Source organism: Venturia canescens, chromosome 10 (assembly GCF_019457755.1).
Source record: "Venturia canescens isolate UGA chromosome 10, ASM1945775v1, whole genome shotgun sequence".
In the NCBI taxonomy this organism is placed as follows: Eukaryota; Metazoa; Arthropoda; class Insecta; order Hymenoptera; family Ichneumonidae; genus Venturia; species Venturia canescens.
This window is the reverse complement of record NC_057430.1, coordinates 5,487,955-5,502,698: the sequence shown is the minus strand read 5'-3', so window position 1 is coordinate 5,502,698 and position 14,744 is coordinate 5,487,955. Positions and strand designations below refer to the sequence as shown.

Below are 14,744 nucleotides of genomic sequence, written 5' to 3'. Positions count from 1 at the left end.
GCTATCATGGCTAAAATAGCCATGTTTCGGGCTTCATGCAATCCACCAAAATTATTGACGTTTGGGAAATGTCGACGGTGGCGGATCACCCGACCTGCCCTCGCTCGCTGCTCAAGGGTTCGGATTGTCTGCCGTGATGGGTGACGACGATCAGGATATTCACGTCGATATATACAAATTTTCAGCTCGGAAGTAATTGCCCTGACACCGCCCTAAAATAAGGAGCATATCAACGATTTCGTTGGGACTGAAATCAGCCATTGTTGCTAATTTTCAGAATTTTCCTCTAATTTAAGAACTTTTAAAAATTTCGAGAATCAAGAATTTTTCTCTGATTTCAGAACCTTTACAAATTTTCGATTTCGTCTCTTGCTAATGGCTGCGGAGTCAGAAGATAAACGTTTCAATTAATTTTTCATCCGTGGGCGATCACAATGACTTCTAAAATAAAAAATTCTTCTCTGATTTACAACTCAAAAGTAGGCGTAAGTCTCGCTTACGTGAACTTATCTTTAAGCGTAAGCCTCGCTTGCGTGTACTTATCTTTAAGCGTAAGCCTCGCGTACGATTAAAGGTAAGTTCACTTTGTAAGAGATTAAAAAAAACATCATTGGTAGTACTGACGTAGTCTGACTTTGCGTAGTTCTCTTACTTTAGAGTTTTAAATCAGAGAAGCATTTTTTATTTTAGAAGTCATTGTGATCGCCCACGAATAAAAAATTGATTGAAACGTTTATTTTCTGACTCCACAGCCATTAGCAAGAGACGAAATCGAAAATTTGTAAAGGTTCTGAAATCAGAGAAAAATTCTTGATTCTCGAAATTTTTAAAAGTTCTTAAATTAGAGGAAAATTCTGAAAATTAGCAACAATGGCTGATTTCAGTCCCAACGAAATCGTTGATATACTCCTTACACGCAAACGCACTTGCACTTGGTACGTTAAAGATCTCTTCGCGGTACATCCTGGATACCTTTAAAATAGTTGAAAATGATGTTCTTACTTGAAAAATATGAACTTAATCAAAAAATTTTTCAACAAAAGTTTTTGGTTTTGCGCTGAAAAATTTTTTGGTGATGAAAAAAAGTTATGTTTCCATTCGAAAATACATGTCGGCCATTCTAACGCCGCCATTTTGAATTTTGGATCCACAAACCAATTTTTATCAAACGTCTCCCTTCAACCCCTAAAAGTTTTGTTCCACACAATATTTGATCCGAGCAATATTTTCCGAGAAAAGTCAGGTGTAAGATTAAAATGGGACACCCTGTATATTTTCTTAAACATCACTACGTATCAGCATTGCGCCTGACGCCTAGTGAAAGATTCGTCGTATTCCAAGTGCCGAGTGATCGTATCGCACGATTGCCTCGCACCGTCCCATCCTGTAGCATCACCGAGTATTGTACTGGCATCGCGTCTAGCGCATATTCGGTGCTCCAAAGAAAAAGGAGCAACGTGATCGTATCGCACGATTGCAGCGCTCTGTCCTATCCCTTTAGCATCACCCACATGTGCAAGCATTACGTCTAGCACATACCGGGTGTCCCGAAAGTGATAGGGTGCTCGTAAGCGTGTATATGATTACAAGCACCGACGCTTTTTCCCAGGATACGGATTTTATCATCTTGTAAGGTAATAAAGGATCCGAAGGTCCACCTGTGTTGTCCCCTGAGCATGCCCGGCTCACAAAATCGACAGAACTCGATTCCATGTACTGGCATAGCGTCCAGCGCCGAAGTAAAGTTCTAATGATATAACATAGAATTAAAGAGGCCTAGAGGACAGCGATTTTCCTGCAGAGATACACGGTAAAAACTCGACCTCGGCCCTTTTAGAACTAACCAGACAAAAAAAATCATTTTCTGTTGCGAGTATCTCCATCTTTGGCCGCTACGGATCGGCGAAGTCCCGCTTTGACGAATCATGATCCTAAATCCCCAAAGAAAAAAAAATCCCAATTTCTTTATTTTTGACTTTTGTCTTTGGCCGCAGTCGACCGGCCTTGTCCCCATTTTTTAAAAGCCATCAAGCGACCAATCAAATTTTCCACGTGGCTCGCCTTCAGCAGCCCTCGCACTTATTAATAATTCATATTTTCCAGATTTCAAAAAGCCGATGATGAAACTACCCAAAGAAGCGTTTATTCGTGGAAATGGAATCTGAGGCATAAAAAAAATACATATATAAGAATAATAAATCAATCCAATCTAACGATAAAACGCTCAAACACCCAAAACAAAATACCCCTAGTTATAACGATAGAGTCCAGCACACGAAATCCCGTACTCCACTTTCTCTCATAAACTCGAGGAAAACGCAAAACGTTTCAATATATAAGGAAAAGATCTCTTAGTGCGCGTAGTAAAACTACCGTTTGTTAGTTGTGCTAAAACTCATTCATTGTAGTAGCAATGAAAAAGATCACGCTAACTGAATATTTGTTAGATTAACAAATCATCGATCACATATATTTGTGAGTATTCGTAACAAATATTAGTTTGCTGATCGTACAATTTGCACGTTACATTTACAGTTTGTATTGCTACTACAACAGACCGACGGTCAGCAAACCACATTTTGTTGTAATAACATATATATTTTTCTCCGTGCGATCTTGGGGCAAAAACAAAATTGATTTGATTAAAATTTGTATAAGTTTGTTTGGGTTACGAAAAAGAATTTTTTCTTTAAATTGTCCAGTATTTTAGTGATAAGCGACGATTTTGAGATGAACGAATCATGAAATGCACTTGGAATATTGATAAATATGCAGTAAATACTTTGCAGTTGGATCTTTATCCAGTTGGACGAAAAAATTCAAAAACATTGCGTTGAAGTCAAGGTTTTACTAAGGGTAGCAGTATTCAATTCGGAGACGATTACAATTTGCAGAACCGTTTGATGTATCAGTCGTGACGGGGTTTTTTCAACACTAGCGGCTGAAGCGGTTGGAAATAAAGAGACGTAAAAATCAAATAACTGATGAACCAACAATTTAATAGGAAAAAAATGATGACAAGAATGCGCTTTATTTTTCCAAATGTTCGGTTTGGGTGCCAGTTAGTTTTTTATAAAAAAAAAGTAACAAAAATAGATGTAGACAATTTCTTCGGATCACAAATTTTTACGACAGCGGACTTAAGTACTAGACGTATCGCGGGGGAGGGGGGGAGAGGATGTACGAAACGGGGCTATCACGGAAAAGGAGAAAAGAAAAGAACAAGTGGAGGGAAAATGGCTCAACGCTTTTGAGACGCCGTATCTTCGGATGGACGGGCACCTGTCGCTTAGGCGTCTTGCATATACCCGTGAAGTTGCAGGAGAAAACAATTAGAATAATAATTCGATAATTTACGATGCGCGAATCGACGACAAAATCGATGGGCGAAGGGGGGGGGGGTAGATCACGCGAGAAAAGGGCTTAAAACTAGCACAGCACTCACTCGCATTTAACGCAAAACGAACAATTTCCAAGAATAATTCGCGTCAAGGGGCGAATCAATTACGAGCCAGATGGGCTCGGGGAAAATTCGACTATGAAAATTGAGATACGAGCCCCGACGAAAAATGGCGGAACGACCACGTGTTTTTTGTCGCGGCGTTTGGAGAGTGAAAACGACTTACTTGGCATTGATATTATGTACGTTTTCTCGTGCTCAAAATTACTTTGATGTTCTCTAGAATCAAGCCGGTGGTCGTTGAAATACAATAACTGGGGAAAGAACGAAAAACTATTCGTAATAATGAAAAGTACAGGGAACTGGGCCGTGGCACGCACGCCGGGATCGTGATGGAAGTGATGAATCTCGGTGCTCGCTCGTCGTTCTTCCTCGTTGCGCATGAATTATCGATTGTGGATCCTTGCGCGCGCCGATGATTATCAAATCGGACTCCTCCATCTCGCGCAGGAGTAGCGATTCGGTGATGAGGAAGGGTCAGGAAGGAAAAGGGCTAACGACGAGGGCTATCGATTGGCGATTGCTTGATTGATGGCGCGGTGCTGTTATCAGCCGATTCGATCCATGGCGTCGCCTGGACGAAGTTCGGCCTTGCGCGCGAATTCTTGGTTGACGAATTCTTGATAACAGCGGGGCTGTTGCGTATCGGCCGGTGTTAATTCTGCCGTAAACTCGGAACCTCGACGCCAGAGAACTCGTGCAATGATTTGCTCGAATTGGAGACAATTCCTTCTCGAGAAGACGTTCGACGATGGTGATCGGTTCCATGACTCGGTTCGGATAGCCTTTATGCGATGTTTTAGCCTCTCAAGCGGTGTGGAAGGGGTTTTTTATAAGTGGGATGGGATTACTCAGGACAGGATTTGACGGGGACTCTCGTAAAGGTAAAAAGGGGGTCGTAGTCTGTTGAATTTCACGTGTAGACGATTGCGAGCGAATGCCAAAACGGCTGAAGAACTTATGACTAATAACAATGGCGATACAGGAAAAATTAATAGATGAAATTACACAAGAAAATTATATAATTCGTAAATAGTTAAAAATATAAGAAAAAATATAGCGATTTTGACGCTTCAAAAGTGAGTGAGCGGTGTGGTGGATACCACCACAACGCAGAGCTTGCGGCTGTGCCACAACGTCACACAGTATCAATAAATGAAGTCTATTGGCGAAAAACGATGAAGTAGCTTAGAACAAAATCTTACGTTAATAACAAATAGAAATAAGACTCACGACGGCCATTCATTTGCGGCTGGTAAAAGTTTTGCATTTACAATTGCAGAAACATGCGCAATTGCATCCGCATCATGGCCGCCTCTAATTCTCGCTCGGCCATCAGCCTCACCGCCATTGCTTTCTCTTCTTTTTCTTTTTCTGCCTTTTTTCTTTCAATCTTTTCGTTTTCAGCTTTTTTCCTTCTCCGCATTTTCTTTTCTCAAACTTTCTTGCGAAGCGATTGGGGCACTGAATAGAAATTTACACGACTATAAACACAGGAACTTTGAAAGATTTAATTATATCACAATTTTGATAAATAATTGTGAGATTACCGCATGAGGTTAAATGAGAGTGTGTGTGTGTGTGAGTGAAAATTCTGGATTATCAAAGAAATTATGATTTCCTCATATAATGCTGTTCTTTAGTGATCGAAAATCAATATAGATCAGTTTCGAAGGTCTGCATGAGTCGATGAAGTGCAACGAAATAGTGTAAATATTTGATGAGCAGTTGGTGAAAACTGACAGGTGCCACACAAACATAATACTAGTCTCAGAAAGTCACAAGGAGCACTATCGGTGTGAACCAGGCGAAACTTTGAAAATAGCGGTGACGGTGAGATAAATGGTAATTGCGAAGCGATTAGGGCACTGAATAGAAATTTACACCACTATAAACACAGGAAATTTGAAAGATTTAACTATATCACAATTTTGATAAATAATTATGAGATTACCACTTTTAAATTCGAATAAATACGGAACGAAATAATGTTCGACTTCCCTCTATCAGAGAGTCGATATCGATCCAATCGACGTCGAGTTTTGTGAATAATACCAGAGGATCCTGAAAGTCTGAGAAGAATCGATTTTCTTACAAGTCTCTGCTACCATAGAGTAACAAATGACTAGCTTTCATGTGATTTTTTTTTGGATTTAAAAGCTTCTTAAAACAGTTCCATAATGTTGAAATTTGGAGTTACTCATAAATTACTTGTCCTTCGATTGATATCATAAATTTTAGTGCTGCACGTAACTCAAATGGTAACTTTTTTCAATTTATTAGAAAATACTTGGCCTCGAATTGATATAATAAATTTTAATGCTGCACGTAAATTAGATGGAATTTTTTTTAATTGATTTAGCCCTTCGAATCAAATAAGAAGAATGAAGCATCGGTTTCCAAAATGATTTCAAGCGCGATTTTTCAGTTTTTTTTTACCTGTTATTTGATTCTTTTGACACTTTAAAAAATAGATACAGATTAGTTTTTTTTAAATATAATGTTTTTTCAAGATTTGTGAAATTTTCCTCGAATTGTTCTGTATTCTTTTTTTATAAAATAATTTTTTTTACAATTTTAAAAACTAACCTATACTTTTATTGAAAACATTAAACGGATAATAAATCGCATTTCAGTAACTATTTAATCGGATTCTGCCGTACAATTGCGTTATTTTATGATTGATCTTTATTTGAATGAAAAATTTAAATCAAAAGTGATGGGCTACTTTTAACACATATTTAAACATAATTTGTACCGATCCAAAATCGATGTTGAATATTGTCAATAATACCAGGGGATCGTGAAAGACTAAGAGGAATTGATTATCTTCTAAATTTCTGCCACCATAGGTTAACAAATTACAATACCTTTGATGTGATTTTTTTTACTTAAACGCTCCATAGAAAAATTTCATCCAAACTCGGAATTGCTAATAAAACGCTTGTCCTCCGATTGATATCATAATTTTTAGTGCTGCACGTAACTCAAATGGTAACTTTTTTGATTCATTAGAACTCTTTCAAGTTTCCGATGGTTCCCCCATAAGAATGAATATTCCGAATCACCATTAAACACTTGGCCTTGAATTGATACCATAAATTTTAATGCTACACGTAACTTAGATGGAATTTAGCTTTTCGAATAAAATAAAAAGAATGGGGCATCGGTGTGAAATTTTTTTCGAATTGTGTTGTTAAAATTATTTACACTTGGTTTTATAATTTTTTTTATGGAATTTTTTAAATACTTTTCGTGATATGATCAGGAAACAAGGGACCATCAACGTACTTGTTCCAACCTTTTTTTCCCTAGGGGTCATTATAATCTTAGACAAATAACTACTGCAGCGCTAATTCACATGTTCCGTCCGTGGCATCATCTTGTTACATTCCGGTATAGGATATTAAATTAATAGTCAATGCAATACGGTATTGACTCTTCTTTCGGGTCAAGACACTCAAGTCATTTACCCAGGAACGAGAGCCACGTCTGTTGAATATGGGAGTAAAGAGAATAATTTTTGCGAGTTCGAATGTTGCAACTCTGGTGACATGCAAGTGTACCCTCTGAGGTGTGATGATGTATATTCTTCTTTTATATTTATGCAAGTACTTACAAGATTTCCCTTGATTGTAAACGTAGATGATTTATTTATCCAGATTTCTTCATAATCCTTTCCTTTCCTTTACAATGTCCACTTTCGAAACGTCGTCGTTGGTGGAAACAGGTCGTTAGGATTCGAGCGATTACAAAAGTTCGTTCGAAGATAAGATACAATGTCGATTATAATATGTTTGATTATAATTATTTAATGATTTTTGGTTTAATTGAAGATTTCGTTAGATTCTGATTTAAGACAATCGTTTTAGATTTCCAGAAGTTGAGACTGGAATTTGAATTTGCGATTACTTCTCGAAATTTTCCTAACCCCCGATTAAGACTGGATTCGGACGAAAATTCTTCTTAGTCCTTTTCTCAATTATTTTAAAATAAACTGGCGTAGTGACGGCTTTCCAAAGACTGGCGAAAAAATGACACACTGGGCTCTTTGTGACCCAGTTTAAATAGGCTTTGCCCCCATCTGGCTACTGACTTCCCAATGTATTTCTGACTGACAAAATCCGCAGTTCACTTGTCCTTTGGTATTTCCGGTCTTTTCCTAACGGAAAAACGATCTGCACGTGCAGGCGATAAAGATTCGCGTGGTTATTTCTTTCTACTACGTTCACACAAATACTTATTGATGATCACACTTAAACTTATTAATGATCTGGCATATGTATGATCGATTCGTTTGTGGCGTAGAATGTTCGAGAACGTCATCCTTTTTTCTTAAATGATTCCACACACACGTGCACATACGCACACACACACACACACACACGTGCGCGCGCACACACTGCTATGTCCCGCGAGTAAGGCGGAACATTTGTTTTTTTTTTTGGCGCGGGATAACCCATTCTTATTCCATTCCTACGTTGTGGAATTTGTCGCATTGATTGTCTTACATCATTCTTCACTGAAATCTTTCTTTACAGAAACTTCTTTATAATTTCGTCTCTTATGTTCTACGGAATTCAATACAGCCTTATTTTGTGTTTACTATTTCCTTTTTATTTCGGCTTAATTATGGTCAGAGGGCATTATCAAGACGTAACAATCTGCGTTGCTAATCTTACATTAGTTGAGTCAAGACCAATTGTCGTTATTTGATTTCGCTCCGATCACATCTATGACATCATTAGACTACATATCAATACTCCAGATTTTCAAGATAAATAATTTCGTATTTAACCCGTATGGTTGAATATGTTTTTACAGGTGGGAATGGAGCGAAGAGAAATAATAACGGCGGTTTTGGGAACATTTGGTGCCGTCGCTGTTCTAGTCGGCCTCGGTCTGGCGGGGTGGCTGTATCTTCGGGCGAGGAAGTCCAAGGGGAGGGACGGTGATTTGGAGGAACAAAATGATAACGGTGAGGGCTCAAGCTCCGGTCAGTCACATCAGGCAGTGAAGAAAAATGGATTCCTGAATTTGAAGACTCCACTTATCAGCACGAAATCTCTTGGGTAAGTGATGATATGGATATTTCACCCGAAAAAGAAACCAATGACCGAAAGGAAACCATTGGTTTCTAATTGCGTATGAAGTCGCGAAATAATCCCATCTTACTTAGTAAAATTTTTCTCACCATAATAAAAAACCATGATATTTAAACTTGGAACTCTATTTCTTCGGAAATACTATTAAAGTTATTTAGATTAGAAGGTTTTCAGTTAGGAATATGGTGAAGAAAACCGGATTTTATTTTCTAGCTTAGTGTCTCGTCCATGGGTATGGAGAGGATGTTGGTTTTGTTTCGGGTGTGGTGACTGGCTAAGTCCACCAGGAATGTTCGCAAACGAAAAAGTTCAAACTGAAAGATTTTCCCGAAAACAACAAAGTTCAAACTGGGATGTTCCGCAAAAACGACAAAGTCCGAAATAGATGATTTTGGGGTATCATGAATCCGGTACCGATGGAGCAGAGCCTCCGGTAGATACGCTGACTTGAAGTCGATGACACTCCGGTGGTCCAGGGTGGTCAGTTTTATACTTGAAATCCCTTCCAAGGGTGCCTCTGAAGATTCCTACTCTTCTTTGTTTTCTTGGTGGTAGGAAAAGATTCCGAATCGTAGATTTGCTGATTAAGTAACGTGATATGACTAATTTTTGATACAGCCCATCTTTCCTTGGCGGTGGAAAAGGTTCCTTTCCGCGGATGCGCGGATCGAGTCCTGGTGTGACTAATCTTGGTTCTATCCTTCTTTCTTTGATGTTGGGAGAGGGTTTTTGATTGCTGGTTTGCCGATAAGTCGTAAAATCGATTCGCGATCTGGCTCATTTTTGGCGTTATAGTCCTTCGTTCTCGGAGTGGAAGACGATTTTGTCCACTGATTTGTGGATTAGTTATAAATTCGAGCTGCGTTCTTAGTTGCACAGAGAATCCAGCGTTCTCACCCCCCAACAAGGAATTTGTTCACTTATAGTTATTGAAGTGAAAAGTTAATGGAGGGAGAGCGGTTGGTCCGATGAACAAGGACTCGGGCCCGCAATCTGCGGGTCCCGGGTTCGAATCCCGGCCAAGACACCAATGAAAATTGAAAAAAAATTTCAAGTATTTTCTGCTGTGAGCCCGGTTGGTTCGGACTCCACCTTGATAAATCCACGGCCAACACCTCTCTGTGATGCATGTGCGGTCGGTGTACGGCTTCGGAGGCCTCCCGTGGACGGCTCTCTTCGTGCGGTGATGGCCCTCTAGCCGTGTACTGGCTGGCGCAATGTACCACATAGAGGAGGTGCATGTTTGAGCACCTCTGGTGGGGGAGCTTGAGCGTACTCGCACTGCCACCCGAGGGGATCAACCAAGTACCGGCTGTATCGGCAAGGTTTTCTGCAGTTTCCCTTCGCCCTCGGCAAATGCGATACAGTGGGGAGTAAGTCGGCTGCAGCCGCAATGGGCGGGGGAAAAAACGTGGAATGGGGGCAAGGGGGGGAGAACGTAAAAACCGAAAAGGTATACGAGTGGAAAAAATTAATAAAAAAAAAAAATAAATAAATAAAGTTAATGGAGTGATTAGGAAAATGGTATGTTGAGGAAAGTGACAGATTGCGTCATCTCTAATCCTGTCACGCACGTGTGTCATCTGCTTTTTAATGATCGTGTCGTATTAAAAAGATGACTGAGTCACAGTAGCCCGATTCTTCTTGAATTGGGGTAGTAGGGAATCACCTGTTGTCCTTCTTGTTTCCAGATTTCAGATTAATTTTCATTGCAGTTTCCCATAGGTGGTTCGAGTTTTATAGCTTTCGGAATTCCTTCGAGAGTTTCAGATCAATACTCTGGTTTCTTCTTGTTATTATTATGATTATTATTCATGATTGAGTAGTATATATTTTTAGATTTATTATTTATTATTAATTTGTTAAATTAAATCAGACCGGGTTATCTCACTTGTCATTGTTCTTTCAGATCACTTTCGGGCCCAATTTCATCTCGGGATTGTTTCGATCGTTGTGTTTTACGATTGACTACAGTAATAAAAACCACTTAACACTTTTTACCGGCGTTCACAGTTTGTCATTTATTTTTTCCATATTAACACCAGATCCTCACGCAACAATACTTGATGTTAATATATTTTCTCTGTTTATAAAACTCCTACTCTGTTAATAAAAATAATCAATCGTAGCGCGCTCTCATTATCTACGTATAGCATCATTGTCCGCACTGTAGGAGATAAATCGGGAAGCAGTTTCTTTGTAAAAATGAGCTCCCTAACAGCATGGCAAGCTGCAACGCACTCCGCTTCCGTTGTTGACAATGGCACAATGATTTGCCGTTGCGATTTCCATATCAACGTCGACGAATTCAGATTCGTCAACGTCTATCTTCAAGGAATAGATTCGCTTTGTTTACTGCGTAAATAATTTCTGGTCTTGTAGCTACATACATATACATAAAACTGCCGATTGTCTGTCGATTGGGCGCATCTACAAATTTCCTGCTGCCGTACTGTACATTATGATATTCGTGTTGCTCATCCACCAGAATGGCCACCAGTTTCATATCCTCCTTTCTGAAACGTTCCAAAACATAATTTGTGTAGGCCTTTTACCGTATGATTACGACACCACTCAAAATCTCTTCGTGGTTCCTGTAGTGGCGGGTAATTTTCTTTACGTCCATCTAGATCTTGACTCGGTCATCGATATGCAGGGTGGCCCACTCAACGTGTGCACCGCTTTTACGACTAAAATATGCGTTGCACCAAAAAATTTTATACCCAAAAGTTACAGGGTTTATAAGGCTAGGTCATGTGGTGCATTCATTTTTTTTTTAGGTGGAGGGGCTTCGAAGATTTGGATGTCACCTTTGTTTTTTAAAACGGAACCGTATATTTTTTATAGCGTAAATGATAGATTATCAAATTCTGAGTTAAAAAGTATAGACCCTTGTTAGTCCCAAACCTAATAGGTACCGAGTAATTTCACTTCTTAACATGAAAATTTTCTTGTCATGTTAACATGATGATGAGTAATTAGTAATTTGTTGTAACGGTTATGGCCGAGCCATTTATTCATGTATATTTTACTCATTGGATAGCTTAAAATATATTAATTAATTGTCATAAACTTATTTTATCACGAAATCGTATAATTTCAAAACTTTCAGTACAAATCGCTTCCTCTTTTGAAACCGAATTCTTTGTACTATACAAAATCCACCTCTTTCAGTCAATTGCGAAACTTATTTTACAAATTCTACGAATTTCAAGTTCCTTTACCTTTAAGAAACGTAAACGGAATGCACAATTCATTGCGAGAGCCCGGAACGACACTCGCTCACTTAGACCTACTTTTATATTTTTGCATACGCATTTGCTCAACAGTCTAATTTTTACGCTGATTTTCCCTAATATCGGAAGCATCGACAGAGAATTGACAACAAAAATTGGTGAGTCTTTCGCTAATCTTCGGTCTAAACGGAGCTCCTCATGTATTATTACCTTGAGTCCGAGTCTTCTTCCAGGTTCTTACAAGATAGTTAATAGTTATGCGTCTTCGAATCTTCGTGATCGTTAATGAGGGTTAATGAGGCACTGAAGTGCAAGTGCAGCGTTTTGTTATTTCTTGAAGGCAAATAAGAACTCATTAATCGATTATTTACATATTCAAACCTTCAAAGTACTAATAATAAAAACCCAGGAATCGAATATATCATTTCAATATATTATATGCTCAATTTATCGAGTGTACGACTCGATTTGTGTACGTGAGTATGCCGACTACACTGTTTTCGAGAAGACCCGCAACGTTTTGCGTTAACACGTCTCAGATTACCCGTAGAATATCGACCCAAAAGTCCAAAACTGTATCAAAAGACTCGGTAGAGTCTCGGGACAAGTACATCGACAGCCCTGACGTCTGTTGGCCTGAGGCTCTCGCCGAGACCATACTTTCTTTGAATAAAACGATTCGCAGGGGTGGGGGTAAAATTGGCATGTCATTTTGTTGAATTACGAAGCTCAAGAGTCATTTAGCAACGTAAAAATTGAAGTTTTAGCTAATTAAAAAATTCTCTTTCGATTACTCCCAAAATCAGCATAATCAGTAGCGTAATTGCTGAGAAAAAACTTTGCACGGACTCAAGATTCTGGCACGGACAAAATTAATGACACATTTACCGACTTGATGTATCTGTATACGCGTACCGACCGCTACATACAAGGGCCTTTTGATGCCCTTCATAGGCAATCCTTGCCGAGACAAGACTGGCTTCAACTAATCGCCGATGAGAAAATTTCTAATTGGTCCTGTCGTCTGGTTTCACACTATCGGTCTTCTCGTCGCATCGTTCCCATATTTGTTTACAATCCTGGGTCTCCAAGTCACATCATTTTATCGTTAGAGATGAATGTAAAAACGTTCGCTCATTTTATAAGTAATAATTATTGTTGGTTTATTTCAACAACTCAGTGGTGGAAAAATGATGGTTTTTTTTCTATAACAAATAAAAATTACTATTTTATTCAAGCACTCGTTGAAGCGAGAATCCAGCGGTTTTTCTACCGCTGGAGAATTCGATTTTGAATTGAAATTTTCAACGATGGAAATCGTTGGTGATAAATAAAAAAATGATCGTTTCTTTCTATAATACGTAAAAATACTTAAACATCACTTTGGTGTTCCTCTCCGATTTTCTTGAAACTGCTATATGTGAAACAGAATTCAAAAGTACGATACACGTATTTTTTTTATCGGCAGAAAAACGGTTTTGAGGGGTAAAACCACCATAAAAGTAACTCATGTCAAGGGGTGATTTAGCAGTTTCACTAACGAGCACTCAACCAATTTTGATAAAACCAAAAAATATTTCTTATCTAAAGTGATAAAAAGTTCACCATGCGTACGAAAAAAAAATTAAAAAAAAACAGGGGGTTAACTACCTCTACATTCTTATTTTTCTCAAGCCATAATGAAAAGAAATGAAAGTATGCAATGAAACGGGTTCTATTTCCATAAAAAACATGAAAATAGAATTCACGTGTTTTCGTATTTTTGCAAAATAGCAGTCTTAAGGGGGTGAACTAACCCTTTTTTGAACTCTCGCATTGTGGGTGGCTTCTTTCTGTTTTACATGTTTATCTGATTCACAATATTAGTATAGTTTCGAGTCAAGATTTTCTGGAATATTAAAGTCAATACAAGACTCCGAAAGGGTGAATCCGCTCCACTCGATTTTCCTTTTTATTCGCTATTTAAAAATGTCTCTCTGTATTTCGTTCAATTTGATTGCCCTGTATCGACATTACGAATTTAATAATTTTAGGAACGTATACAACTCGTATTGACCTGGATCGTTGTGGTTTGGCGGAAAGGGGGGGGGGGGGGGAGTTTCCCCAACTACTTTTTCGATGATCATAGAAAGCTTGTAAAATGCACTTAAATTCATAGGTACCATGCTCATGTACAGATAAAAATGTTTCTATAAAACACTTTTTTTAACGTTGGTGGAAAAATAGAGGCGTCAAAAGCTGCTTGGGCTGTAAACAAACCTTTCGGGTTTCGTCGACAAATAATACCATCGTAAAGTTTTGGCAAAGTTGTACACTCCTAACTAAAATTATATGTACAGTGGAAATAATCGTTAAAATAATTAGTTGGAGTACCTCGAAATATATGAGGTTTTGGGAAAGTAGCAAAAGAGAAAAAAGTTGTCATTGTTGTTTGTATACTGAAACTGTTTCTGCTTTCTCATAAATGCGGCTAACGAGAATTCAACCACCAAAATATATAAAATTACATTCCATACTGTAACGAAACGCTCTTGCCGACCTGGCCTGAACGCCACCACGCGTCGGTTCGAGCAACCTTAATAATAAGGAGCAGGTATGAAGGAAACGCGGACACTGTTAATTTTGGTAAAATATAAAAATAATCAATTTTATTTAATTATTTGACCGAATTTTGACAAAAATAAAAAAAATCTTGCGCCTTGGCTCGCTAATTCTAAAACAATTTGGTGTTTTTTGTTTTTAAACTGTCTTGCTTTGTTTAATCGGATCTGGCGAGAAAAAGACCCAAAACACCCGAAAACGTTGCAAATTCTCTGTCTGAGATAATTTTTAATTTCTCAATTTTCGGAATTTAATTGTACAAAATCGACAAAAAAAAACTTGTTTTTATTCTAATTATCGCTTTTGTCTTGTATTTACGACACGCCTTAAACCGAAAAACTC

The 14,744-nt window shown here is 38.4% G+C and overlaps 1 protein-coding gene across 1 annotated transcript in view; it reads left to right on the top strand.

Annotated features, from left to right (window-relative positions):
- Syt7 (Synaptotagmin 7) overlaps positions 1–14,744 on the top strand; it is a 620,424-nt gene that overhangs the window by 45,058 nt on the left and 560,622 nt on the right. Inside the window, exon 2 of the mRNA XM_043430280.1 lies at positions 8,285–8,532. Coding sequence (XP_043286215.1) covers positions 8,291–8,532 — 242 coding nt within the window. The 5' untranslated portion in view covers positions 8,285–8,290. The remainder of the gene's footprint in view (positions 1–8,284; positions 8,533–14,744) is intronic.